The sequence below is a fragment of the Myotis yumanensis genome, unplaced genomic scaffold (assembly GCF_028538775.1).
Source record: "Myotis yumanensis isolate MYYU_CA2020_CCGP unplaced genomic scaffold, mMyoYum1.0.hap1 SCAF_15, whole genome shotgun sequence".
In the NCBI taxonomy this organism is placed as follows: Eukaryota; Metazoa; Chordata; class Mammalia; order Chiroptera; family Vespertilionidae; genus Myotis; species Myotis yumanensis.
The window spans coordinates 53,666,030-53,693,074 of record NW_027223766.1 but is presented as its reverse complement, the minus strand read 5'-3'; the positions used below and the strand labels follow the sequence as shown (position 1 = coordinate 53,693,074).

At 65.9% G+C, this 27,045-nt stretch overlaps 1 protein-coding gene across 3 annotated transcripts in view; it reads left to right on the top strand.

The window, feature by feature from the left end:
* Positions 1–26,615, top strand: part of ZC3H3 (zinc finger CCCH-type containing 3) — a 48,647-nt gene extending 22,032 nt beyond the window's left edge. For 2 of the 3 annotated variants that reach the window (XM_070392462.1, XM_070392463.1), the window contains exons 5-12: positions 10,808–10,995; positions 16,001–16,043; positions 16,138–16,299; positions 16,385–16,454; positions 18,174–18,305; positions 23,869–24,053; positions 24,526–24,866; positions 26,205–26,615. In XM_070392462.1, the coding sequence (XP_070248563.1) occupies positions 10,808–10,995; positions 16,001–16,043; positions 16,138–16,299; positions 16,385–16,454; positions 18,174–18,305; positions 23,869–24,053; positions 24,526–24,866; positions 26,205–26,236 (1,153 nt within the window). In that variant the 3' untranslated portion in view covers positions 26,237–26,615. Of the gene's footprint in view, positions 1–10,807; positions 10,996–16,000; positions 16,044–16,137; positions 16,300–16,384; positions 16,455–18,173; positions 18,306–23,868; positions 24,054–24,525; positions 24,867–25,195; positions 25,436–26,204 lie in introns of all 3 variants that reach the window. The other variant, XR_011468259.1, reaches the window with a different exon arrangement.
* Positions 26,616–27,045: the final 430 nt, after the last annotated feature.

Sequence of the window (27,045 nt, the reverse complement as noted above, 5' to 3'; positions counted from 1 at the left end):
CTGGGGAGGGCGGTGGCCTTGGGCGCCCTCAGTCAGTGCTGCCCTGCTCCTCAGCGGAGCTCCAAGCCCAGCGGGTGGAGCTCGGCCCGGCCCCGCCCCGAGGAGCCTGTGTGCTGGGCGGGCAGGTGTGTGGGGCGCACCTTGGGTCAGGTGGAGGGGGTGAGCCCCTGACGGAGGCCCAGCTGCTCCCCCCCTCAAGCCCCCGCCTAGTCGCCTTGCTGTCTGGATGCTCTGGCTCCTGCAGCCCTGGCGTGGCTCTCGGGCCTCAGTCCCTTCCCTGTGGGAGGAGGCACAGGGAACCCACCGGATGGCCGTGTGTTACCTAAGGGCGTGCGTGGGGCCGTGCTCAGTGGGCCTCCCTCCGCCCTGACTGCCTCCCCAGGCCTGTCTGCCCGTTAGCAGGTACCCAGGACACAGCTGAGCGCAGAGCCCTGGGCTTGGGCCTGCAGGGTGGGGGGTGCGGGTGCCACGGGCTGAGTGCTGCCAGTGGCTGGGCTTTGTTCGCCAAGGCCACCTGTGTCCTCGCCGGGGCTGCCTGCTCAGCACGGTGGCTGCTCGGTGGCTGCTCGCCAGCTGCCCAGCCCGTCAGGAGTGCGCGCCGGGCTCGGCTCGTCGGGGCAGCGGAAAGGGCCTTCTCTGGGGCCAGTGGCCAGTCTGATGCCACCCACCCGCTGCCTTCAGCTTCACCAGGGGAAGGCTCTGCAGCCGCTGGCAGTGGCCGAGCCCTTGGCCCCGACGCTGACCGCTGTCCTGTGCCGCTGCAGCTTCAAGCTCCCCAGGCAGCCTACGTCCTGGATCTGGGGCCACAGGAGCTGGCCGGGCCCTGAGGACTCCAGACCACTGCTGCCCAGAACTGGCCCTGGTGCTCGGGGTCTGCCAGGCCTGGGGTCTGGGGGGGCAGCAGAAGGCACCCCAGGGCTGAGGCTCATGAGCGAGGGTTGAATGCTTTTGCTGTAAGATTTGTGGATTTGCCTGCATCCTCGCTGGCTTCCAGCAGGTTCATTAATCTGCACGGAGGCTGAAGTGTGACTTATATCCCTAAACCGCCTGTCGCTTTTTTTCTCTCCAAATTCATTTGATGTGAAAGTGCGGAATAAACAAGCCGCTGCGTCTGAGCTGCTCCTCGGGCTACAAATGGCGCTGTCACGGCACTGCCGTCGCCGGCGCCTCGCTCTATCTTGTTTCGCTTTTGTGTCTGTGCCGTGACTCTCGGGCTCTCTGGGCGGCTTGGCGGGTTTGGGCTGTGACTTTGAAGGCTCTGGAAGGCTTCTCCCAAGTGACGTCTCATCAAGGAGGAACTCAGCCCAGGAGGGGCAGGCCCCCCCGAGCCAGTGCCCGCCCGCCCGCCCGTCCGCCCACCCGTCCCTCCCAGGCATGTCCTTCCGCGGCCGGCGACGTGTGGTTCGCGTGGTTTGCAGCATGTGGGGCCGCTCGGGACATCGTCTCTCAGCTCTGGAGGCTGGAAGGCTCGGGTCAGGGCCCCCCGGTCAGTCCTCTCCCGGCCGCACACGGCCACCTCCTCGCTGAGCCCCTCCTGTGAGGACCCTAATCCTTCATGGGCCCACTCTCACCCCCTCACTCACCCTCGTCACCTCCAAGGCCCCGCCTCCAGGTCCATCACACCAACAGGAGTTTGGGGGACACACCACCCCGTCCACAGCAGGGCGTCCTGCTCGTGCCCAGACCTGTTGTGATCAGGCCGTGGAGCTGTGCTCCCACCGCCCGCTGCCTGCCCTGGCGGTGCGCCGGAGGCCAGCAGGCTCGGCGGGTCCCTGGGAGGACCAGCACAGAGGGCGCCCCCAGTGGAGGAAGCAGGTGGCTGGAGGAGACCAGGAGCCGGGCAGGAGGCAGAGCAGGGTCAAGTACAGGGGCCGGCCCAGCCCTGGACCTGCTGGGAGCCACACGTGGCGGCCACCTAACACCTAACGGGTGACCCTGACCCAGCGCCTGCTCTGGGGCACCCGGCTGCCCAGGGCCCTGCCCGAGGCAGACCTGCTCTGTGGCTTGTGGCCTGAGGGGACCCAAGCTGCCCCTCCCCGCTGTGTAGTGCATTGTGGGGCAGTGCCTGCTGCTGCGGGCCACCCCTTGGCCCAGGAGGAGCTTCCCAGACAGCGAGGGCTGCCCTGTGGGAGGGCACGAGGGAGGAGTCAGGGCCGCTGGCCAGGGGGCAGGGAGGAAGGAGGACGGTCGCCCTGGGACTCCAGCTCAGACCCTGTCCCTCTCCTGATTGTACATTTAACTTTTTGGGGTGACTTTGGATTCCCGTTTGCACTTCGCCGGGGTCACTGACCGGGTCCACCTGGTCCCCGCTGCTCCTCACACCCCTCTGTTCAGGCACGATTTCCGGGGAGAGTGGAGACGTGGTGCCCCTTGACCAGGCACTGAGTGTGGCCTGGTCAGGGAGTGCTGCCCACGGCTCGGGGTCACGGTCACGGCCACGCCTCTTCAGCCTCAGCCCCGCCCTGTCTTTCGTGACCTGCCGCTGTGGGGAGCAGAGGCCCAGTGCTTGGTGCAGCGTCTCTGGGCTGTGGGAGTGCGAGCGGCTCTGTGCAGCCGTGTGAGCCTGACCGCGGCCACCCTGGCCGCAGGGCCTCTGCCGGGTGCTGTGGGCGGTGCGTCGGCCCCAGCCCCTGCCCTCCCCGCTGCACCAGCCACCTCCACAGAGCGTGGTCCCCAGCCGGGGCGCTCCAGTGTCTGTCCCCGTGGACTGGAGCTGTTTCCGTGCTGAGTGAGGATGGACGGGGCCGCAGCTGTGGGCACACGGCTTCTCTGCGGTTGCCTGGGACCGAGTGCAGGCCTGCGGCCGCGAGAGTGGCTTCACGTGGAGCTGCCGCCTCCACGGCCTCGGTGCCTTCTGTCCCGTGACAGCCGGGTGCTGCTGGCTCTTCAGTGTCACCTCCCCCACATGCCACGGGGCTCCTCGTGGCTTACTTTGCGTCCCCCGATGACCGTGCGTTGCACGTGGCCACTCCTCGTCTTCTCCTGGGACAGGCCTCAGGCCTCTGCCCAGCTTCAAATTGGCAGTTGGTTTTGGTTTGGCCGGAGCGAGCTGAACGTGGTGAGGCCGGTGCCCTTCACATCTGTGCCAAGTCGGCCTCCCCTGCTTGGACGAGGCCTTGTTTCCTGGCCAGGAGTCTGCGGGGGGGGCGGGGAGGGGTGCGCCTGGCTCAGAGCACCATCAGGGACCCGCCCCCGGCTCTCACTTGCCTGGCCTCTGCCCGCTGCAGGCCGTGTCCCGGGGACCTGGAGCCCAGAGGGGAGTCTGGCTGCTCCAGGGCTCGGGAGCCTGCCCCAGCCCAGGGCACGTTTGTCCCTCATCAGCCCCGCGCCCACCCTGGTGAGAGCATAGCTTTCCTCCGCCCACGGGCAGTCGGCCAAGAGCACCTGTCCGGGTCCCGCCTGTCCCCTTGCCTGGCCGAATGGGAGGAAATAGGAGGGGAACTTGGAGCAGGAGTTGCCCTGAGGAGACAGGGCGGGTGGCAGCTGGTCTGAGCTTCGGAGAGAGGCAGGGGTGGGGGGTGGGGGTGACCCCAGCGGTGCTGAGGGGATTGGAGACCTGTTTTATGGGGCCGGCGGGTACGGCTCCCCAGGTGCCGTAAAAGCTAACGTGATGGCCGCATGTGCCGTGCTCCTCATTTTTATAATTTTTTACTTTATGAAACAGGACAGGGAACTTAGTGACTTATTACTATTCATTTCGTTTCAATGCAGTAAATATTGATTCAGTTGGGGGTTTTCAATTTAAACTGCTTGGCGATTACATAAAATATGACTGCCTGTGAGATTATGCTTACCGATCCCTTCGCTGCTCATTAGGGAAGGCGCGCGGCAGCCTCTGCCTCCATCATCCTAATGGACGGCCGCGCCGCCATCCTGCACGGGAGGTGCGGGCTGCCCGCGGGCCTGACAGCGGATGCAACTCTTAATTTGGAAGCCGGTTCAAAGCGCCGGTATTTACTTACTTCTCTGTCGGAGGCGGCAGCCTCTCTGCTGTCACCTGCCCGTGCTCCTTGCAGGGGAATGGGGGGGATGGGGGGCCTTGACCCTGCACCCCCCTGCGGTCTGCGAGGGGAGGGAGGGGACCAGCCTGGGGCCGGCAGGTGGGCGGGTGGGTGTTTCCTGACGGACAAGGTGGTCCCTGTGGTTTGCCCGGAGCAGCTTGGCTCTGACCATCGGAGCCTCAGAGTTCCCTTCAGGTTGTCCCCATGGGACGTGTGAGGGTTGCCCTCGGCTGCGCCCGGGCCCTGGCCACACCGTGCCAGCACTGAGGGCCTCGTGTGGCCCCGTGGGTGCCCGGTGACCCTGGGAACGACGAGCAGATGACACAGAACACTGCCCGACCGCAGAGACACAGTGTCCTCACCACCGAGTTGTCCAGTCGCCTCACGCAGTCCAACACCGCCTGCTCCTCTCCTGGTCCTGAGGCGGGAGAGCAGCGTCCCCGCGTCTGTGTCCTGCTGGACGTCCATGTCAGCTCCAGCCTCATCTGCCCCAAACTCCTCCCCCCACTTGCTCAGGTGTGCGGGGGGGCGTTGCCCAGGGGCCTGGGGACCACGTCCAGGGGGCTCCAACAGCAAGGGCTCTCTCCGGCCCTGGCAGCCTCAGGCGGCCTGGCCACTGCCTCGTCCCGAGGCCCATGTCCCAGTGTCACACAAGGGTTCTCTGGCTGGGAGGCCCCAGGAGGCACTGGCCTGGGCGGTGTCCGTCCCCTGCGTGGCTCTGGTGCCTCCCCTCCCCCTCCCGCCCCACTGCCCCTTCTTTCTGTACCTGCCCCTCACCCTGCTGTGTGGCTGTGTCCTTCGGGGCCTCCCTCTCCATGTGGGTCCCCCAGGATCAGGGCTGAGGGGCTGTGCAGCCGCTTCATGTGCAGGTGGTAGGGGTGGTTCAGGAATCCAGGGGTGTCTGAGGGTGGGGGCCACTACAGCTGCAGATAGCCCCTGTGGGCCAGGCCAGGTGACCCCTGCCTGCCCTTCCTCCGGCCACCCTCAGCTGTTGGGCAGCCCTCGGCCAGTGGGACTGGCCTGGCTCCTGCTGCGCCTGGCGGGGCAGCCGAGCCAGCGGCAGGTGCAGGGTTTATGCTCTTGACTTTCCTGAAGTCAGCAAGGCCCGCTGCCACCCGCGCCCCGAGCGCCCGCCGAGCGGGGTAATTTGCGGCGATGTCTGTGGGCCGCGTCCACTCCCCAGTCAGCACTTAATTGGCAGGCGCTTGATTTAGCAGCGCGGGGGCCTCCACCGGAAAGACGGCGCGAGTAAATCACAGCCTGACGCCAGAAAATAGATATAATCTCAGCGTTACCCGCATTAATAGCAGCCGGAGCCGAATTAAAAAGGCCATAAAGCACCGGCCGGGCCTAAAGGATGGCCGGCCTCGTCCCCTCTGCCCGCTGCTCCTCTGGGGGCGGGGCGCTCTTCCAGCCCCTCCTACCCTCTGGCCAGAGGCCCCGCCCACCCCGTCCCAAGCCTGCCCCGCCCGAGGGGGGTGTGGGCGGTGGCTCTGCTTGGCCCTGGAGGGCTCCCTGAGGAATTGGACACCTGGCACCGCTAGCGTGCACCCCCTCAGCCTGCCCCCAGGTGGCCGGGGCCCTCTGTCTGCAGCCTGGGCGACTTCTTGGAGGAGCGTTGGCCGTCTGTTAGGTAGACACAACTGGACCACCACGCAGGTCCCAAGCAGCCTGTTGAAATCACTCGTCCTCATTTCTGGGGTTTCCTCCGGGGAGACCGCCCCTCCAGGACAGGCCGCTGCTCTGCTGCCGGGAGCCCAGCCGGGCAGTGCCTCCTGCAGGCCGTTTGCATCTCTCTGGCCCCTCAGTGTGGCCACCAGCCAGGAGCCTCTGGGCAGCTCGGCCGCGCTCGCCAGGCCAGGCTGTTCCCTCGGAGTCCTTGTCAGGTGCGTCCTGTTCGTGTGCCTCCGCGTGTTCCTGGCGTGTTCCTGGCGTGTCAGATGGCCGGCGTGTCACCCTTTCATCAGACTCTTCTTTTTCTTCATCTTCGGTTTTGCCTTCAGTTTTGTTTGAGAATTTTTAACAGGGTTTTCACTTTCCTGTGGACTTCAATCTGCCATCCTCTTAAGGCAGGATATTGATCTGCTTAGAGCAGAGGCCCCTGCTCAATTATGTGAGTTCAGTGACATTTACAAGTTTTACATTTAAAACGTTGATCTACTGGGAATGTGTTTGGGGACGTGTGTAAGATGGAAGCTCGCGCACCCCTGGCTCGGACTGCCCTCACGTCCCTCAGCTGGGCTGCATCATGACACTCATGGGGTGACTGTCCTAGGGGTCGCCAGGGAGGTGGGAGGGGGCAGGGGCAGAGCAGATGGTGGCCGTGGCGGGGCGGGGGGCTGGAACCCGGCCAGGGGGCAGAGGGTGAGGGGCACGACCCAGAGGGAGCTGGAGAAATGGGGTGCAGGCAGCGGGGCCCTTTACCTGGAGCCCATCAAGAGAGGGGCTTGTCCCGGTGGGTCAGGCCAGGTGGCACCTCAGCTGACCAGAGGTGAGGACGAGGCCCAGCGACGGTCCCAGCAGGCGAGAGGGGCCTATCGGAGCAGCTCGAGGCGCCCGCTGCAGACGCCACGGTGCCGGCTTCTCAGGGGCCTTGGCCGTCAGGGCTCCGGTCTATGGGCCTCAGAGCCCACACGAGGCATCGGGGTGGAGGGTGGAGGGTGCAGGGGGCTGCTGCGTGGACGGGGGTGGCAGGTGGGTCCGGCCTGACGAAGTGTCCGGGTTCCGGGCTGGGCCGTGGAGGGAGGGTATTGGGGACGAGGCCTTGGGGCCTCCTCAGGCTGCGCTGCTGTGGGAGGGCAGGTGCCGGGCAGGGTAGGCCTCTGGCACGGACCCCCATGGGGACTGTCTCCCAGGGAACCCAGGCAGGATCGGCCTGTGCCTTCCATCCATGGCTTGTCCCCACGCGGAGCCCTGCCAGGGGTCCTGCGGGCTCGGCCCAGGTGGCGGGCTGCCTCAGGAGCTCACATCAGGGCAGGGGATGGCCAGTGCGGGGCCAGGTGGGGTGGGGACAGAGAGACAGAGGGTAGAGAGGGAGAGGAGGGGTGATGGAGAGAGTTGGGGGCGAGGGAGCAGAGGAGGGGCCACAGGCTGAGGGGGTGACCCCTGGACACTCGGTCGAGGACCCACCCCAGCCCTGGGCCCCAGCCCCTCTGCCCCTCAAGCTGAACTCTGCACCCCCTCGTGGGGCCATTAAGGCCCAATAATACCTGTTTTTTGCAGCTAACGTTCAAAACACCAATAGCTTTGGCTGGAATGGATGTTTAAAGTGTCATTTTATGGAGAATTTTACTTTCCATCTTGTTGTTTATTAGGCTCTTATAGGGAAAGCTTGTAATGCATCCATTGATCGAAATACCAATTGAGCAGATGTGAGCACATCAAGTAGCCCAGCCTCGTGACGGGGCCGCGGCCTGTGATGGACGCAGCGCAGTTCGTGTTGCCACAGCGCGGCTGGCAGGGCGCAGGAGCCACCTCTGCTTGTTACCTGGGGAGGTGGGGGCCTCCCTCAGGAAGGAGCGGCACCTGGGGGAGCCTCCAGGTGACCTGCGGGCCAGCCCCCCAAGGTCACACAGCCCCATGTTACCCAGGCTCCGTGCCCAGCAGTGGTCCTGCCTCTGTCCCACGGTGGCGGGAAAGGGTGGGAGGTGGCCCAGAGAGCCAGGCAGCTGCAGGGGAGCGGCTGCAGGGGGTTGGCTGCAGGGGGGTGGCCCCCTCACCTCCCCTGCTGCAGCCCTGCGCACTGGGGGACTCTGTCTCCCCCCAGAACCTTCTGTCAGCACCGCCCTGCAGACCACCCAGCATGTGGGGGCCTCGTGAGGGGAGGCCTGAGCTGCGCTGGCCTTGAGGGGGGTTGAGGACGGGTGTGGGCTCTCTCTGAGCTCGAGCCCCTTCTCTGCCAGGCAGGTGGGCACAGGCTGCGCCGGGGCCGGGAGCAGGGGGAGGGCGGAGGGCGTCAGCGTTTCTGTGGGAAGCGTGCTAAGCCTGCAGCCGTCACGGTGGCGCTGCCTGACCTACTTGGGATTTGCTGTGCGGAGCCGCCTCCGCTTCTGCTGACAGCGCATTCCCTGCGCCTCGCAGCCCCTCGGCCCCGCAGCCCCGCGGCCCCGCGCTCCATTTCCTGAAACTGCTTCCCCGCTTGTTTTCTCTGCTCCCCAGCCAGCCTGCCTGGGCCGCCTGGCCACTCACTGCCCCCGCCCCAGCCAAGGGGGGTCGGCGGTCAAATTCCACCTGGGAGCCAGGCTGAGCCCCTGCCAGCCACCGCCCCTGCGGCCCAGGCCTCGGCCCACCCGCCACCACACTCTCGTGCCCAGGGGCTCCCTGCGGGAGGCAGCACCTCTGGTCTGGGCGGGGTCTCTGGCCCCGAGTGACCCTGTCCCAGGGGAGGCCCCGCCCTCTCTAGTCCCTGAGGAGGGTGCCAGGCTGCTGGTGGGGCTGGTGTGCTGAGCCGAGAGAGGCCTCGGGGACCTCAGGGTTGAAGGAGCAGAGCCTGGTGTCCAGGGGGGCCTGGCGGAGTGGCCCTCTCGGGTCTGCCCGAGGTGAGCCCTGCACACCCTTCCCTGGTCCCTGGCTTCTCCACGCAGCCTCCTGTCCTGCCCGGACCCTGGTGCCTTCCTCTGGGTCTCTGCCCTGGTATCTCCCACTCCGCTCCCGGCACGGCCTGGCCCCACCCATGTGCTCACGGTGGGCAGGCGGGCGGCCGGGAACTGCCCGCTGCTCCCCACGCGGAGGACACGTGGGCAGCTCTTCTTTTTAACCTGCCTCTGTGGTGTGTCTTGCCCCCATTGCTGCCCATTTTCACTTAAAGTGTTGCCTCCCCCCCCCCCGCCCCCGTCCTTCGTGCCCCCCCCCCGGGGGGGTGTAGTCAAGGTTATGGCGATAAATCCTGGGGCATCGTCACTTCTATTCGGAGTAAATTGGCTGACCTCTTTCAGGCTGGAGGGAAGATAATTTGCTGTAGTATTTCAAATGGATTAGAGATGGATTTGAGGGGAGTTCATGCCTCCTATTACAGAGGCGAGAAAGAAGACCATCTAAAGGCACCGCTCCCTCCCTGGCCTTCATTATCCACGCTTAATACCTTTTCTATTTCCCAGCCTTAATGAAATTTCCTGGCGGCGTGGGCCCACCGGACGCAGGGAGAAGCCTTTAGACCTGAGGCTGCTGTTGGAGAAAAGGAATTACCAGGCCCTGGGCGAGGGCAGGAGCGTCCCCAGGCCCTTGGCCCCGCTATTATCTCATTAATCTCACCCCCTCTCCTCAGCACAGCTCCTTCCCACAGGCTGTCCTCGCCATTAGGTAACCATTTGCTGAGGCTCTGACACCCAGGCAGCGAGAGGCTCCTGCGTGCGGGCGGGTGCCCCCTCCCCCGTCCCAGCCTCAGGGACAGCGGGTGAGGAAGGACACAGGTGGTCAGGGCACTGCAGGTTGGGCCTGTTTTCCAGGGCAGGTGGGCTTTCCCCGGGCCCTGGCCCGCTCCCCGCTGTTCTGTGGGTGCGCCCTTCCTCGGGGCGGCCTCATGACCCTGCAGGGACGCAGTTTCCCCGACCCCGCTGGCCGGGGCTCCGCTCTGGGCTGTGGGATGGGGGCTCAGGCACAGCTGCCCTGAGAACAGGGGCCACAGCTCCTGCGGAAGGTCAGAGCCCCCTGGGGGCCCCCAGCGTTGGCTGGCGGGAGAAGACCCTCCCCTACCAGCCCTGCCCTCTCTCCTCACCCCTTGGCCTGGCCCGAGGTCTCAGGAGAGCCTGCAGGGCTGGCTGCCTCCCCCAGGGGGTGCCCACGCACCCCACCCTCCCGCCCAGACTCGCCTTTTGTGGGGCAGCTGGAGCGCACGGGCAGGGGCAGCCTGGGCCATCTCTCGGGCCCCTGGGTGGGGCTTGCCCCTCCATGGTCGGAGCTCGGGACTTGACTTAATGAAGGGAAACTGGGTTAAGTGCTCCAGGCGGGCTGCCTCCCTGTGCCTGCACCGGAGCTTGTCCTTACGCCGCAGATTCGTCCCGAGGGCCTGGGGCGAGAATCCCCCCAGCTTGCAGACCGAGAGGGGTACAGGCTGCATGTGGGGGTGGCGGCCACCCCCAGGAGCAGGTCTGCTGACCCAGCACCTCAGTTCTGAGTGTGGCCCCACCGCACTCATCACATCCTCGTTTAGGGGCGCCCTCCTGGCTCAGGGCGGCAGGAAAGGGCTTCCTGCTGCCCCACGTGGGGTTGGGGTCCATGTGCGAGTTGTGGGCCTCCACCTCACTGCTCCCTGCTGGGCTCGAGGGGGGCCTCTAGGGGAGAGGCAACGTGTCCACGAAGACAGGCAGGCTCCTTTGCCAGGGGGCAGGGGGCAGGGGGCAGGGGGCGCAGTGGTCATAGCTGGCATGGAATGAAGCTCCATTCCCATAAATAAATTACTGTTGGGATTTGTCCTGAGGGGTGAGCCCCACGCCCTCTGGAGTCAGGAGGCTGGCTGGTCCCACCCTGGACGCCCCACCCCTCCTCCTGGTGGCAGCTGCTCAGGCGACAGCTGGGGGCAGGTCAGCCAGGACGCTGCAGGGCCACCGAGCCCAGCCCGGGAGCCTGTGGCCGATCCCACTGTGGGGGCCCTGGTGCCTGCAGGCTGCCTCCCAGGGCCCAGGCCGTCCTGGCTCCGGGGTGTGCCTGTTGGAGGGGAGGCTTGTCCCTTCCCCGTGACCCTTCAGGGGCTCACAGAGCCTGGTTGGTGGGGTTGGGACACCCCTCCTGTGCCGTGGGGGGCAGGGCAACAGAGGCCTCCCGCCTGGGATCTTGGAGCTCAGCTGACTGGCATCTCCCTGTGTCTGCAGGTCCCTGGTGCCAAATCGCCTGCGCCCTGCCCGCGGGGGTGGGAGAGTCCAGCTCGGCTCCCCCCGCTGGCGGGACAGAGGCTACCGCTGTATCGGAGGGGTGCTCTACCGGGTGACGGCCAACAAGCTCGCCAAGACTCCCGGCCGGCCCAGTGCTGAGGGGGCCTGCAGGCCCCTCCTGCGTACAGGTGAGGCTCCCTGAGGCCCGGCCCGCCTCACTCCCCGCCTTCACTCCCAACATGCTCCTGGGCCCCCTTCCGAATGGGTGCTCCCCCTTCCGAGTGAGTACTCCCCAAATCCCAGCAGCATTCATCACTTCAACTCGCCCCGATGTTGGGCGAGGCGGGCAGCAGTCCAGGCACTGACGGGAGGCCCTGCAGCCTCTGTTCCCAGGGAAGGCCCCTCAGGCAGGCGAGGGCTCTCGCTGGCCTGAGCGGTCCCCGATTTCCCGTGTTTGCTCCTGGACAAAGGCAACGGTCAGGTATGGTGAACAGGGCTGGCGAGGGAGCACCTGGGGCCGCGGCCCTGGAATCACATTGGCACCGCCTCCCAGAAACAGCCCGAGCGGAGGGGTGCTTTGGGTTCGCTTACTGTACGGATTGACTCGGGGAATGTTTTGGTTTCGGTCCACTTTTACCCTCTTCCCTTTCTGTCAGAGAAAAGGGCAGGATTGCAGGTGGGTGGGGTTTCAGCACCAGGGCCCTGGCCCCGCCCCTGCCGGCCAGGCTCCCAGGGCCTCTGTCTGTGGCGCTCCGGGCGCCCACAGCCCTCTTCCAGGCAGGTTCGCTGGGCTACCCAGGGAGACACTCAGGGCCTGGGAGGCCTGGCTCCATTCTGCCCGTGGGCCTCAGCGTCACCATCCCTTTGCTGGGGAAAAGCAGGTGCAGGGCGCTGGCCAGGCCTCCCTACGGGGCCTCCTGAGACTCAGCCCCAAGGGTGCAGTGCTGGGTCAGGACAGCCCCTCCCACCAGCAGGTCGGTTGCCTCTAACGTCAGAGCTGAAAGGCCGGTGGCATCTGTAGTCATGGCCCACGGGCTCCACACACAGCGGTGGCATGGTGGAGGGCAGGGTCTCCTCCACTGCCTTCCCCAGAAGCAGAGCCCTCCCCACCTGCCGCTCCCCTGAGGTGGGCTCGTCCTGGGTGAAGGAGCCACAGAGGGCGGGCTCCTCCTGGGTAAGGGAGCCACAGAGGGCGGGCTCCTCCGGGTGACGGAGCCACAGAGGGCGGGCTCCTCCGGGTGATGGAGCCACAGAGGGTGGGCTCCTCCTGGGTGAAGGAGCCACAGAGGGTGGGCTCCTCCTGGGTAAGGGAGCCACAGAGGGCAGGCTCGTCCTGGGTGATGGAGCCACAGAGGGCGGGCTCCTCCTGGGTAAGGGAGCCACAGAGGGCGGGCTCCTCCGCGTGACGGAGCCACAGAGGGCGGGCTCCTCCTGGGTAAGGGAGCCACAGAGGGCGGGCTCCTCCGGGTGACGGAGCCACAGAGGGCGGGCTCCTCCGGGTGACGGAGCCACAGAGGGCGGGCTCCTCCGGGTGACGGAGCCACAGAGGGCGGGCTCCTCCGGGTGACGGAGCCACAGAGGGCGGGCTCCTCCGCGTGACGGAGCCACAGAGGGCGGGCTCGTCCTGGGTAAGGGAGCCACAGAGGGCGGGCTCCTCCTGGGTAAGGGAGCCACAGAGGGCGGGCTCCTCCGGGTGATGGAGCCACAGAGGGCGGGCTCCTCCGGGTGATGGAGCCACAGAGGGCGGGCTCCTCCTGGGTAAGGGAGCCACAGAGGGCGGGCTCCTCCTGGGTAAGGGAGCCACAGAGGGCGGGCTCCTCCGGGTGACGGAGCCACAGAGGGCGGGCTCCTCCGGGTGATGGAGCCACAGAGGGCGGGCTCGTCCTGGATAAGGGAGCCACAGAGGGCGGGCTCCTCCGGGTGATGGAGCCACAGAGGGCGGGCTCGTCCTGGATAAGGGAGCCACAGAGGGCGGGCTCGTCCTGGATAAGGGAGCCACAGAGGGCGGGCTCCTCCGGGTGACGGAGCCACAGAGGGCGAGCTCCTCCGGGTGACGGAGCCACAGAGGGCGGGCCCAGGGCCGCGCTGCAGAGGGATGTCTGGTTGGCCCCTGTGGTTGAACCCGCTGGCCCATCTCCCCTGGGGCCTCCTTGGCACTGGCTCTTGTCCCCCGACCCCCACGCTGGCCTGGCTGGCAGGACCTGGCTCTGCTCTTGCGTCCTCTCCTCACGGGCTGGACGAGCTTACTGGCCTGCAGACAGGATGCCCTTCAGTGGGCATCTCATGGGGCCACATGCCCACCCCGTCAGCCCCGGGGGTCTGGTGCCACTTACTGAAACCAGGCCTCAGGGACTCCTCCCTGGCCAGCGGTTCACACCCTTGTCCGGGAATCAGACTGGAGACCCTTGGGTGCGTGGGCCGACACTCTAACAGCGAGCCACGCCGGCAGGCCCCGCCTCCCCTTCCGTATCCCCTGGTCTCCGTGGCAGGAGAGGAAGAGGCGGTCTGCACCTCCTCACAGAGCTGCCGCTGGGCCCTGTGTCCAGCCCTAGGGAGAGACCCAGGTGCCACCTGGGGAGGCAGGCAGAGCCTGTGGGAGGGGCCGGCGCCGGGGCCACTGTGGGGGTGCACCCTTCCCCCCAGTCAGGCCCCACCTGCCCACCTGCTGGGGGTAGAGCTGTCTCTCCGCACAGGGTGGCGGCCTCATTGCACTTGCTCCCCAGAATCGGCCCCCACCCTTCTCCCCACCCCCAGCCTCAGGGGCCTGGGGCCACCGGTCCAGGAGGCCCCTCCCCAAAGACCTGCCCTGCAGGCCGCGCTGCCACCTGCTGACCAGCCTCGGTGGTCTCTGAGGGGCAGGCCTGGGGTTCAGCCCTCCCAGCTCAGGGCAGGGTGGGCGGGGACAGACGGGAGCGAGCCCTCAGGGCTCCTCCCTGGGAGGGGCCGATGGCTCCAGCTGGCGCTGTGCCCTGACCTGCGCCCACTTGGCCGAATAACTTCTCCTCATGTGAGAGGAGCTGTGGCCTCAGCAGGAAGGAGCAGCCTCCTGACCCTCCCTCGGCCTCTCCTGCCTCCGTGGCTTTCTGGGGGGCGTTGCTTTCTGGGGGGTGCAGAGCTCAGAGCCTGTCTTCCTGGGGCAGACCCCCGCCCCCCAACCCTGGGGCCAGGCACTTCCTTCCTGGGTCCAAGGCCTGCCCTCCACAGGCCCAGCCCCAGGACCCCTCCCACATGCCCTGCTGAGACCTGGTGCACCGGGTGTGGCCCTGATGGGCACTTCGTTGGCCTGTGCAGTCCCGGCCCCAGAGCTGGGTCCCTGCGGTGGGGCAGAAGCCTCGTCCCTGCCAGGGCCACCGTCTCGGCCGGGGCTGCAGGCTGGCCCCAGCCCCAGAGCACGGCCGCCGTGGGCGGCTCCTCCTGGGCAGGTCTGTCTGCATGCCTCTCACCCTTGACCTGTGACCTGTCGGCCGCAAGATGGCTGCTTTGAGGTCACCGAGTGCCTGACTGTGGCCCGCACCCCACCCCCTGCCTCCCTCCCTCCCTCCCACACGCCACCTCCTAGGCTCCCGTTACCAGAGCCAGGCCAGGGTGTCCGTCTCGCCCGGGGGCACTGTGCCCAGGGCGCCCTCTGACCAGAGCCGGCCAGGGCCAGGCACCCGCAGGGAGGGCACGGTGGGTGGGGCGGCGGCTGCCGCTATTTTGGGAAGATCCTGGGAAGTGCGAGTTCTCTCGAAGGCTCAGCACCTCCTGCTCCCAGGTCGCGGTTTCAGCTGAACTTTTCAGCACCTCGGCCCCTCTCGCCGCCACTTGATGTGCATTTTTAACACCCGGAGCGTCTGAAAGCCGCCTCCTGTGCCTGGCAGAGCGCCCCGAGCCCCACACTGGCATCTCTGAGAGCAGAAGGTGGAAGGGGAGCGAGCCTGCCCCTCAGGAGCCACGCGGTGGCAGGAGCAGGTGGCGCCACGGCGTCAGCGCGGCCTGGGTGGCAGCCGGGACCGCCAGCACCGGCCACCCCATCGCACCGTCCCCGCCAGCGGGCAGGTGCACGCACCACGGGGCTGGCCCCACGTACCACGGGGGTGTCCCAGCCTGGGAACCGGCTCCACTGGGCCTGGGCTGCCCTACGCCCCCCAGAGCCCCTCTGTACCCCCGCCCCCGCCTCCTGCACCGCCACCAGCCTGGCTGCCGTGCAGAGCACTTCCTGCTGTTCAGCCTTGGAGACACCCCTTTATTTTTTTTTTTATTGATTTCAGAGAGGAAGGGAGAGAGAGACATGGGTGTGAGAGAGACAAGGAACCACCGCTGCCTCCCTTTTAAACTGGAGGAGACTGAGGGGGGGTGGGGGGGGCGGCAACTGGCAGAGTGTGGCTCCAGCTCCAGCAGGCAGTGAGGGCCGGGCCTGTAGAGGGCGCCCGAGTGCCCAGGTGGGGCAGGGACTTGGGGGGCAGCACAGGCTGCAGAGGCAGCCGTGGGAAGGTCACCGGAGGGCACCTGCCAGGCCAGGAAGCGCAGGGACAGCCCTTGGCAGCAGTGCTCTGTCATCGCCCGGCCCCTGGCTTCCTGTGGGGTCGCCGGCCGGGGAAATGGGACGTGGTGGCCTCGGAGGCTCCCGCCCCGCCCTGCGCCTGGGAGGGGACCTGTGTCACATGCGGGGTTCAGTGTTCAAGGAGCCCCCGCAGGGCAAGCCCAAGCGCCCCCCCCCCCCCCCCACGTCCACTTTGTGAGCAGCTGCCCTTTGGGCTGCTGAGGCCTGGGAGCTGGGCCTGCTTGTCAGGGCCCCTCACCGGTGGGCCCGCTCCCCAGAGCCGGGCTGAGGGTGTCCGGCTCATGGCCACGTACCTCTGTCTGTCTGATTTCACTCCCTTTACATACACAAGACCACTGGCTCGTGGGAAGCCAGGGCTGTCTCCAGAGCCACTCGGTCACATGCCCTGGGCTCTGCCCCAGGCAGAGGGGGCAGAGGGGCCAGCAACCATTATGGCCCTGGGGGAGCCGTGTCCCTGTGCCACACCTGCAGGCCACATGTAGGGGGCGAGAGGCAGGGCCTGGCAGGAGCCCAGCCTCAGGGGAAGGGGGCTGGTCTCCGGGAGGGGACTGCAGGGCCTGAGCTGGGGGTGGAGACCCAGGGGCCTGTGCCAAGCTGGGGAGCGGGCAGAGCCCAGGGTGGGGGTGGGCCTGACCTGCCTCTCCCCATAGGCCGGCTGGACCCTCCTGGCAGCTGCAGCCGCTCCCTGGCCAGGTATGTCCCTGGGGTAGCGGGCGGTGGGGGGGGGGGGGGCGGGGGACGTGGTCTATGCACCTCTGTTGGTCTCACCCCCCTCCCCTGTCCACAGCCGGGCCGTGCAGCGCAGCCTGGCCATCGTGCGGCAGGCCCGGCAGAGGCGGCGCCGGGCGGAGCAGGAGTACTGCATGTACTACAACCGCTTCGGCAGGTGCAACCGCGGCGAGCGCTGCCCCTACATCCACGACCCTGAGAAGGTGGCCGTGTGCACCAGGTGAGCCCGGCCTCCAGGCGGCTGGCGTGGGTCTGTGAGGTCCGTCTTACCCACCCTCAACTCTCTTCCCCGTCCGTTCGCATAGGTTTCTCCGGGGCACGTGCAAGAAGACGGACGGGACCTGCCCCTTCTCCCACCAGGTCTCCAAGGAGAAGGTGAGCACAGCTCCGGCGGGGGCACCTGGTGTGTTCCTGTCAGGTCCCCTGGCGTCTGCCAGGAGCTGGGCTGTGACCCAAAAGCTCTGCCCTCCATCCCCCGGGGGGGCCCCCCCACTCTGCTCAGCTGGCTCTCACCCAGCCCACCTGGTGGGGTCCGGTGCCATGCCTCCTGCCAGTGCCCACAGGGCCCCGCGCTGTGAGGACAGGCCTGCGATGGGCAAGGGGCAGCCGTGGGCACAGGGTGCTGAGAAGCCAGAGGCTTCCCAATCACAGGGAACGGGGGGGGGGGGGGGGGGGGGGGGGCAGAGGGCCTCTGGTCCCAGGCCCCTACCCCGTGGGTTGAGGTGAGTGGACCCCATCTGCAGGCTCCCCAAGGGGCAGAGCCAGGGTGGCGTGTGGTCCCAGTGGGTACGGGAGTTCAGGCCGGGCCAGTGCTGGCCTGGGAGCCCAGGAAGGGCCGACGGGGGAGGGGGACGGGCAGCGGGCAGTGCTGCTGCGGCAACAGCTTTTCCCCTTGAGGAGCTTGGGGAGAATCAGCGTTTTCCCTAATGGAGCTCCGAGCTCTGGTGAGCGATTTGGAGACTCACGTCGAGTTTCGGGTTCATTAGCTCCCGGCTCCAAAGCCGCGCGCCCGGGCTGTCTGCGTGGCCGCGGCATCTGCGTTAATGTTGCTGTTATTTGTGTGGACGCCGTGGGTGCAAACAAGGTTAATTGAAACGAGAAGGCCGTCTCCTCTGGATAACGGCCGTGCTGACAGCGAGGCGGGGCTCCGCCTGGCGTGGAGCTGGCTTCATTATCCTTTTTATTAGAGCTCATTTGGGCTCTAGATCAAAAGCCACATTAAGGGATTGTCTGCAGCCCCCCCCCCCCCCCCCCCCGCCCCTCTCCGCTCTGCGCTGCAGTTAAAAGACAATTAGAAACAAACTCGCACGCAGGGAAACCGCCTTTGTTTCTCTGTTCTCCCTCCTCAGCCCCCTCCCTCCTCCCCAGAAAAGTGCCAGTGGGGAGTCAGGGGGACCGACTGGGGGTGCTGCCCCGCCCGCAGAGTACCCGGAGAGGGAGGCCCGCGGGGCCCTGTGTGGCTCCCGCAGGACAGCGGGCAGCTGAGGTCCCAGAGAGGAGTCGCTGGAAAAGTGGCAGCTGCGAAGGTCAGGGTGGGGTCAGAGACTCCGCTGGCGCTCGGGCCTGTTTCCCAGTGGGAAGGAGGGGGCCGTGCATCTTCCTGTCCCAGCTGGGCCACCTGCCACAGGCCAGGGTGCTGCCGGGCCCCTGCCAGGCCTCCACAGACCGGGCTGCTCCGGTGGCTCCCTGCCCGCTGAGCCCACCGCCCACCCTTGCCCAGGAGCGGCCAGGTCTCCAGCCCGGGAAACTGAGGCGTCCACTCCTCAGGTCACTGGAAAGCCTGCCCCCGTGCGGCCCACAGCCTGGGACGGGCAGGTCCCATCTCGGTCCTGAGCCCCTGGCAGGGCCTGCCCGGCTCCTGTCCAAGGAGGTGCCTGGCTCCTGCTGGCCCTGCTGTGGCCGGTGCTGTGGCCCCTCCTCCTGGGGCAGGACCTTGTGAGGCCTCCAGCCACAGTCTGTGCGGCGCATTCCTGGCTGTGGAGCACGTGGCAGGACCCTCGAGTCGGGGTGTTTACCTGAGAAGTGGGGTGCCGACGCCTGACAGGTGCAGGAGCTGCTGGCCTCGCCCTCACTGCCGCCCCTCCCTCCCCACAGATGCCCGTGTGCTCCTACTTCCTGAAGGGGATCTGCAGCAACAGCGACTGCCCCTACAGCCACGTCTACGTGTCCCGGAAGGCGGAGGTCTGCACCGACTTCCTCAAAGGCTACTGCCCGCTGGGCGCCAAGGTGAGCCCCTCCCCCTCCGGTCCCCTCAGTCCCTGGCGCCCCAACAGGCAGCTGCTCACCTGCCCCGCTGCTGGTGCATGGCGCCCGCCGCCCGCCGCGGGGGCCTGCAGTCTGGCCGGGCTCTGAGGGAAGCGGAGGCACCGGGCAGGGCTGACCCCTTCCTGCACCAGGCCGAGATGGGCCTGACGGAGTGGACGGGTCACCTGAGGGACGCCCGGTGCGGGGTCGGGCGGTGGATGGTTATTGTAAAATCTTCCACTTTAAAGGAAGATCAGAGCTGTGTTTAAGTTCTGCTGCTCCTGGAGGAAGTGCTTACTGAGCCCCTTTCGGTGCGGGCGCTGCGCGGCCCACATGATGGATAGCGGCTCGTAATTATAGATGGGAAAGCGCTGAGCAGGCCGCGCGGGGCGCGAGCCGGGCCCGGGAGGGTTAACTCGATTCTCTAAATAATATGAGAAGTGCTGAGTGGGCACCTCCCGCCTGGAGTGCCAGGCGGATGGCCCCAGAGAGTTGGTAACATTCCACTGGATCGAGTGGAATTGTTAACCCTGCTTCCTGGAGCCGCGGCTTGTTAAAGGGGAGCGTCCCTTTTCTTGTGAATAATTCAGGCTGCACTGGCCTCTGGGCTGGGGCTCACCGGCCACGGGGCCTGCTGACCCGCGTCACTCAGTGTGGTGTCAGCCTTCTGCTTCGTGCGTGTGCGTGTGCGTGTGGCGGGGGAGACTCCGGGAGCCGCTCCACCCGCTAGTTTCACAGCTGCTGTGTTTGTCCTTTGCGTGCGAAGCCGTCGTCCCATCCGTGGTTTCTGGTGGTGCTGGCTCAGGTTGAGCTCAGTCAGGTTTGCGTCATTGTGGACTCTGCAGGTTACGTCCCTCCCTGTCCCTGTCCACTTTAGGGGCATATGGCCTCGCTTTGCATTTGAGGCACTGCAGGTGCTGCAGGCTCACCTGGCTCTCCCGCTGCAGCCCTGCACCCTCCAGCCCTGCACCCTCCAGCCCTGCACCCTCCAGCCCTGCACCCTCCAGCCCTCCAGCCTCCAGCCCTGCACCCTCCAGCCCTGCACCCTCCAGCCCTCCAGCCTCCAGCCCTGCACCCTCCAGCCCTACAGCCTCCAACCTGCACCCTCCAGCCCTGCACCCTCCAGCCCTCCAGCCTCCGACCTGCACCCTCCAGCCCTGCACCCTCCAGCCCTGCAGCCTCCAGCCCTGCAGCCTCCAGCCCTCCAGCCTCCAACCTGCACCCTCCAGCCCTGCACCCTCCAGCCCTGCACCCTCCAGCCCTGCACCCTCCAGCCCTACAGCCTCCAACCTGCACCCTCCAGCCCTGCACCCTCCAGCCCTGCACCCTCCAGCCCTGCACCCTCCAGCCCTGCACTGGCCGCTCCTCCTCCTGGGGCCTGACTCCTTTCCTTGTGTTTCAAGCCCTCGGTCTGGGCGTCAGGTGTTCCCTGCTTCCCAGTGCAGGTGGGGACAGATCCGTGCATGTGGATTATCCCGTGGCCCCCTCTGCACAGAACCTTGAGATCACACTGCCACTGCCGCCTGCCTGCTCGCACTCCGGCCCTCCCTGGACTTCCTGTTGCTCATGCTGCCTGGGGGCTCCCAGCAGCGAGGCGTCCCCTCTGCTGCCTCACAGACGCTGTGTCCTCTGGCTGGTGTTCGTTCGCTGCCTTCCGATCGCAGCAGCGTCCCCGTCGGCCACCACCTGGTAGCTTTGCCTTTCAGCTGAACTCTTCCTGGCTTGGGGGGCACCGTTCTTCCGTTTTCCACCCTGTGGTCTGTTCTAGGATCTGTCCCACCTAGGCCACGGCCCTCATCTTCTGCCGCCGGCCCCAGGCCGGCCCCACGCCTGCCACTCCGGGCCCCTTTTCTTTTCTGTGAAACGGGGATGTGGCAGAGCCCACCACGTGGGGCGCGGCAGCCTCTGCGCAGGCGCCGGGGGAAGGGAAGGCCGTGTCCGCTGCTCGCGGTCCACCCGCTGGGGCCAGGTGTTCTCACACATGGGCCCTTCCCCGCACCGCGTGCGAACTGCCCACCCTTCCCTCCGATCCCGGCGCCCAGGGTCACAAAGCCGCTGCTCTGTGTAAAGAGGGCGGTTTGCGGACCTTCCTGCTCACCCAGGGCAGGCGCACGCCCCCAGGTCTAGTCCAGTCCATGTGCAATGCTGTGCAGCATCGCGGCCGCCCCTCCTCTCCGAACGGTCTGTTCCGGGCAGGTCGTGGCTGCCCTGGTTTAGCGTGTTTGGGCGTCATCGTGTTGTGGTCGCAGGACTGCATTCCTTCGACGGCCTCCTGGCCCGGCCGTTCCACCTCCTGCTGTGCACGTGGGTGCCGAGTCTCTGGGTGGACGTGGGTGTTGTTTGGGGCACACGCCCCACAGGGAAGCCGAGGGGCCGGCGGGTGAGTCTGCTCTTAGCGTGTGAGGACCCGCCGCAGCGCCCGGCAGTGTGTGCGCGGCTCCCCCTCCCTCACGGGGCCCCTGCTCCCCTTTTACAGTCGCATCTGAGGAGGCTCGCGTGGGGGGGGTTTGCATTTCCCCGGCGACCGGCGGCGCTGACGTTCCTGCAGGTGCTCACTGGTCACTGGGGTGTCCTCGTGGGAGAACGTCTACTCAAGTCCTTTGCCATTTTTGAACGGAAATGAACATATTGTCGAAACCAATCCCTACCAGAGAGTGGCCTGCGAATCCTTTCTCGGGCTCAGTGAGCTGTGCTGTCACTCTCCTGTGGCTCCTGCCTCCCCCCCTCGCCCGGGTGTCCGAGATGCAGTTTTGTAAATTCAGCGCCATGCCGCTGCCCGTCCTGCCCTGTGGGGTGTTGGAGCTTCAGCCTGACGTGTGGGTCTTTGGCCCATTTCGAGTTCATCTTTGTCTGAGGTGTTAGAGGGGCCACCTCATTTCTCTGCCTGTGGGGGTCCCGTTGTCCCAGCACCATTCGCGAAAAGACGGTTCTTTCCACCGACGGTGGCGCCCTTGTCGGGGGCCGTTGACGTTCGTGGGAGGGCTTGTTCCCGGGGTCTGTGCTGTCCCGTTGGTCTCTGTCTGTCCCTATCACTGCAGCTTTAGAATAAGTTTAGAAATCAGGAGCAGCAGTCCTTCAGATACCGGTCTTTCCCAAGATTGCTTTGCCTCCTCGGGGACCCTCGAGGTTCTCTGTGGCCGTTTGGGTGAGTTTTCCTAAGGCAGCGATGGTGAACCTTCTGAGCTCGGCGTGTCAGCGTTGTGAAAAACCCTAACTTCACTCTGGTGCCGTGTCACATATAGAAATTTTTTGATCTTTGCAACCATAGAAAAACAAAGACTTATATTTTTGATATTTATTTTATATATTTAAATGCCATTTAACAAAGAAAAATCAACCCAAAAAATGAGTTCGCGTGTCACCTCTGACACGCGTGTCATAGGTTCGCCGTCACTGTCCTAGGCCTTTGGGATTTTGTCGGGACTGTCCTGAGTCTGTAGGTTCCCTCTGGGAGCATCCGCAGTGGTAGGGCTTCCTGTCCACACAGAGGCGGTGTCTTTCATTCCTCTCAGCCGTGTTCTGTAGCTTTCAGTGTGCAAGTCTTTTGCCGCCTTGTTTAAGCTTATTTCTAAGTATTATAAGTGAGAGTTTTGAAGCTTCCTTTTTACATTGTTCGCCGCAAGGGTATAAGGATGTAATTGTTGATTTTATATCCTGGAACGTGGCTGAATGTATTTACTGATCTAACAGTTATTCTGTGGCTTCTTCTCTGCTAACAGATCATTTTCTTTCCTTTTTATCTGGATGCCTGCTGTTTTTTTAATCTATTTTTGCCTCATTGCTCTGCCAGAACTTCCAGTACTGCGTTGAATAAAAGTGGCAGAAGGGGGCGCCCTTGTCCGCTTCCACACCCTAGGGGACCGCTGCCAGCCTGCACCCTGAGCTGGCTGAGCTGCGGGCTGTTCGAAGGCCTGTCCTGTGCAGGGTGCTCCCTTTCTAGAGTCTAGTTTGTGTGGTGTTTTTATCACAAGGAGGCGTTGAATCCTGTCCGTTGTTTTGCTTAATTGAGATGAGCCTTGTGCTTCCCCTTCCCTTTGTCAGGGTCAGTCCGTCACAGGGATGGCTGTTTGGGTGTTGGACCATCCTTGCATTCTGGGAGTGATTCCGACCTGGTCATGATACATAATCCTTTTAACGTGTGCTGAACCCGTCCTCTGGCATTTCGTGGAGGATTTTGCATCTGTGCACAAGGAATATGAACCGTAGTTCCTTTTCCTGCAGCATCTTGGTCTGGTATTGGTATCGAGGTAACAAGTCGAGCTTCGCAGATTGCTTGGGCCATTCAGGTCGGCAGACTTTCCTCGGACTCTGCAGAGTTTTGGAAGAATTGGGGCGGGGGGGTCTAACCTTTCCACGTTCAGGAGGTTCCCGGGAAGCCATCTGGTGGGGCCTTTCTTGCTCAGAGGTAGATGCTGACGCAGCCTCCTTGCCGCCCACGGGTCTAGCCGGCCCTGTTTCTTGCGTCAGGCCCGGTGGCTGTGCGCGCAGTTGTCCACCTCACGAAGTTGTCGGGGCCGGTGTGTAGGAGAGTGGAAGTGTCCCTGGTTACCCCGTGTCTGCGGGGACAACTATCCCATGTCCACTCCTTACTGGAAACGTATGGCTTTTCTCTTCTTTGTCTGTTTTGCTAGAGGTTTGTCCATGCAGGGCCCGCTGGCTCGCACCCCAGTATGGCGGCTTCTGGTCCCTGTGGCCGTGGGGCCAGGTGGGGACAAGAGTGGGCCAGTGCCCAGACCTCCTCAGAGCGTGGACGAGGGCAGGAGAGAGGTTCCGCCAGGCCCTGGACGAGTGCAGGGGGAGGTTCCACTGGAGCACGGTGTCCCTGGCCACGGCCACGCATTCTCGGTGTGTGGCTGCCCCCGAGCACGCGGCCGCTCCGGCGCTGGCAGGTCTGAACTCGGTTCTGGGTGGGCTTAGTGGTCTCGGCAGTGGCTCTCCTGCAGGTTCGTCTCTGGGGGTCCCCGGCTGCCTGCTGCCACCACGTGAGGGGCAGTTGGGGTGCCCAGGCTCGCAGCATCTGCCCTCGCCCCTGCCCTGCCCACGGAGCCAGCTGCAGGGAGAGGGGGAGAAAGGACCCCCTCGGCTGGAGGGGGGCCCACGGCAGGGGCTGAAGCTGTGCCCGGAGCGCCTGCCCCTCAAGGGTATAATTAGCCACCCTGGCAGGTGTGGTGGATCTGGTGGCAGTGGCCTGGGATGACTGGCCGCACCCCTGGGCTTGAAGCCTGAACCCCTCCCAGTGAGGTTCTCCCAGGCCTCAAGGCCCAAGTCCCACTCACCCCATTCCTCACCCCACCCTCTCTTCCTCCAGGATGGGCAGCTGTGGTCAGGAGGAGGGGTTCACACCCCGGGCACCCCCACCCAGCCTGGCAGGACCCCCAGGCCCTCAGTTCCAGCAGGGCGCTGCCCTCGCCGTACAGGTTGCTCAGGGCACATGCTGTAGAGATTGCAGCTGGAGCCCCGGCCAGCGCACAGGGAGCCTGGGCTCCAGCCGAGCAGGAAGGCTGCCGCCCCACGAGGCCTCACCAGCTGTGCCCTCTTCCCCCAGTGCAAGAAGAAGCACACCCTGCTGTGCCCCGACTTCTCCCGCAGGGGCTCCTGCCCCCGGGGCGCCCAGTGCCAGCTGCTCCACCGCAACCAGAAGCGCCCCGGCCGCCAGGCATCTGCACCCCCAGCCCCGGAGCCCAGCAACGTGCCTCTCAGGAGCAGGGCCTGCACTGGCCAGGGGCCCAGGTGACAGGGGGACATTCAGGGCCCCTGGGCAGCCCCATATCCCACCCAGCTCTTTTGGCTTCAGATCCTAAAAGAAACCTCAGCCCTAAGTGGCCTCCAAGCTGGACAGAGCCAAGGGCATCCCTGGCCCCAACCAGCTAGTGTGGTGCTGCCAGCCCCTGCCCCTGCCCCTGCCCCTACCCCAGGGAGGAGGTGGGGGTCCTCAGCCATTACTCCCACTCCCAGGGGAGGGCCTGCTGAGGTGGGGCCTGTGGCTCACCCTCCCGAGGGTGGGAAGGAGCCTTGCGGAAGAGGAGGGCAGGCTCAGGCTGGCCTGGCACCTGGATGGTGATGCCTAGTGGATGGGGGGCCAGGAGGGGGGCGCTGGGAGCCTGGCCGCCGGGAGGGGTTCTCCAGGTGGTTGGCCGGGGTCTCCAGACCTGCCCTGCGGAGCGGCCGCCCTTCACACGGTGCTCTCCCTTCTCTCCCGCAGGAAGCCCTCGGCCGCCCAGCGCCCTGCGAGGCAGACGCCCAGCTCCCTCGCCTCGGAGGCTGCTGGCCCGGCCTCCCCTCTCTCCTCCGCACGGGGGTCAGCTGCAGCCTGTGCCCTGCCATCAAAGGCTCCCTTCTCCCCCTCCCCCTCTTCTCCCTCCCCCTCCTCCTCCCCCTCCTTAGACCGGGAGGAGCCGGTGCTCCAGGAGGAGGCTGCCTCTGTGGGGAAGGGCTCTGGAGGCCTCTCCAAGCTGCCTTCCTTCATCTCCCTGCAGTCCACGCCCAGCCCAGGCGGCCAGCCCAGGGCCCCGACCACCAGGAGCGCCCCCGCCAAGGACTCAGGTAGGCAGCCGGCCCCAGCACGGCCAGGGGTCTTTCCGTGCCCAGCTCCGACCCAACAATCAGAGTCTCCAGGTGGCCCATGGCTGAGCACCTGCCGCCAAGGGGCGGGGCTGAGGTGTGAGCGCACAGCGGCCAAGGGCTGATTTAATTAGAAAGCACCCATTTCTGTTAATTTGTTCTGGAAGCTCGGCGCACGCTCCTGGAGAGAACAGATGCTCCCTCTCCCCGATGAGCATTTGGGGCTTGGTAAATGGCTCCACTCAGCCTTGTTGAGGAGAGAAAAGAGGATTTTATGGCTGCAAACGACCCTTTCTGTAAACATTTTACAGCTCTCCGCGCGTTTGAGTGACGATAAACCCCACGCAGCTCGGCGGGCTGCAAATTTGCGACCATACGGCCATCATTTTATTGTCATATTTCACGGTCGTAACGTTAATGGAAGATGCTTGCCGCAGCCTCCTCTAGCAGCTCCGCTGAGCACGCTCAAACGCGGACGCGGAGGGGCCGGCCCGCCCGCCTGCCTCATCTCAGCCCCCACTCGGGCGAGGAGCGGCCTGGCCCTCTGTCAGGTGTGGCCTCCGGGGGTGCAGAGGGGCCGCGGGGAGCTCTGCTGCCACTTTTATTCTGTAAGATCAGGAACCCGGCAGCCAACCCAGAGTCAGAGGAGGGAGGTGGGCACCCCATCCGCCTGCCCTCCCTGCTCCCTGGAGGCGGGGGGGAGGGCCCAGGGCAGGAGGCCGAGCCGCACCCGCCCAGGCCTGCACAGCCGTGAAGGCCAGAGGCCTGGGGCCCCAGCTGCTGGGCCTGACTCCTGGGCTTGCGCTCAGCTGAGCAGGTGGCTGGGGCTCAGCCTGAGAGGCACATGGAGAGGCCGCCTGTGGGCAGCTGTGTGGGGGCGTCTGGTCCTCGGGAACACGGCCTGTGAGGGGGCTTCATGGGCAGGGAGAGGCGGTGGCACCCATGAGTGTGGACCTGAGCGGGCCCCTTGAACAGGACTCTCCGCCCTCTGGTTCCTTGCTCCTGACCACAGGCTGCCCCGCCCCCTGCCCCACCCAGCCAGCTGCTTGCACACACCTGGCTTTCCCGCGAAGGCGCAGCGTGGTGCCAGGTGTGCACCTGCTCCCAGCTCCGCCTGCAGACCGCCAGGGCCTACCCAGCCAGGGCCCTGCTCCCACCTCTCCTGGGCCACAGGGGCCAGGCCTGCGCCCGCTGGACGCTGGATCCAGGGTGGCCTGTCTGAAGCCACAGAGCCCCTGCTGTGCATGCCCCTCAGGGAGCTTGGGGGGCTTCACCTGCCAGGGGGCTCCTGGCACCTGACCTCTGCCCTTCTCGGAACAGGGAAACCTCTGCACATCAAACCCCGGCTGTGAGGGCCCAGGGTGCCAGCCCGCGCCTACCTCAGCCCTCCGCGCTGGACAGGAAGGAGGCTACCCACCGCCACCGCCCCAGGAGGGCTGCCTGCCACCAGATGCCCTGGGGGCCGCAGGGCCATCGCTCTGCCCCCTGGCTCCCAGCTTCCCTGACCAGTGCGAGCCCAGGCCTCCCCCTCCCTCGGGCTGGGTCCTGCCTGGCCGGCCCCTCTGCACCCCGCACCTCCCACCCTTGGGTCCTCAGCCTCCCACCCAGCACATGCCCCCAGCTCCCCGCCCTCTGTGGGTGAGGCAGTGGTGGTCACTGCACCTCCCGCCTGGGCACGGGGCCACCAGCCAGGCTCCCTGGCGGGCATTTCTGTTCAGCAATAAAGGTTGTCCCATGTCTGCTTGGCTGCCTGTCTGTCGCCATGCCACAGCTCACGGACGGCCGCTGCCCACGGGTCCTCTGGGAGCCCCTGCTGGGACCTGGAGGCCTGCAGTTGAGTCGCCCTGGAGAAGGGGAGGGGCTGGCCGCAGACCCCAGAGGTACAGAGCTGTGACCACTGCTCTGTCCTCCCACCTGCCCACCAGGCTCTGGACCTGAACAGGGCCAGGCAGGGTAAAGGTGCCCCCCTCCCTGCCTGTCCCTCATGGCCACGCCACCGTGACTTGTGGGGAAAGGCCCAAGGGAGCCAGGGGCCATGACTGTGGCTAGCTGGGATGGGGTCCCCACACCGAGTTCCCCGGAGGCCCCTGGGCAGCTCGAGAGTGGCTGGGCCGGGCAGGCTGAGGCGGAGGCAGCTGGCGCGGCTCGCGCACCTCCCACG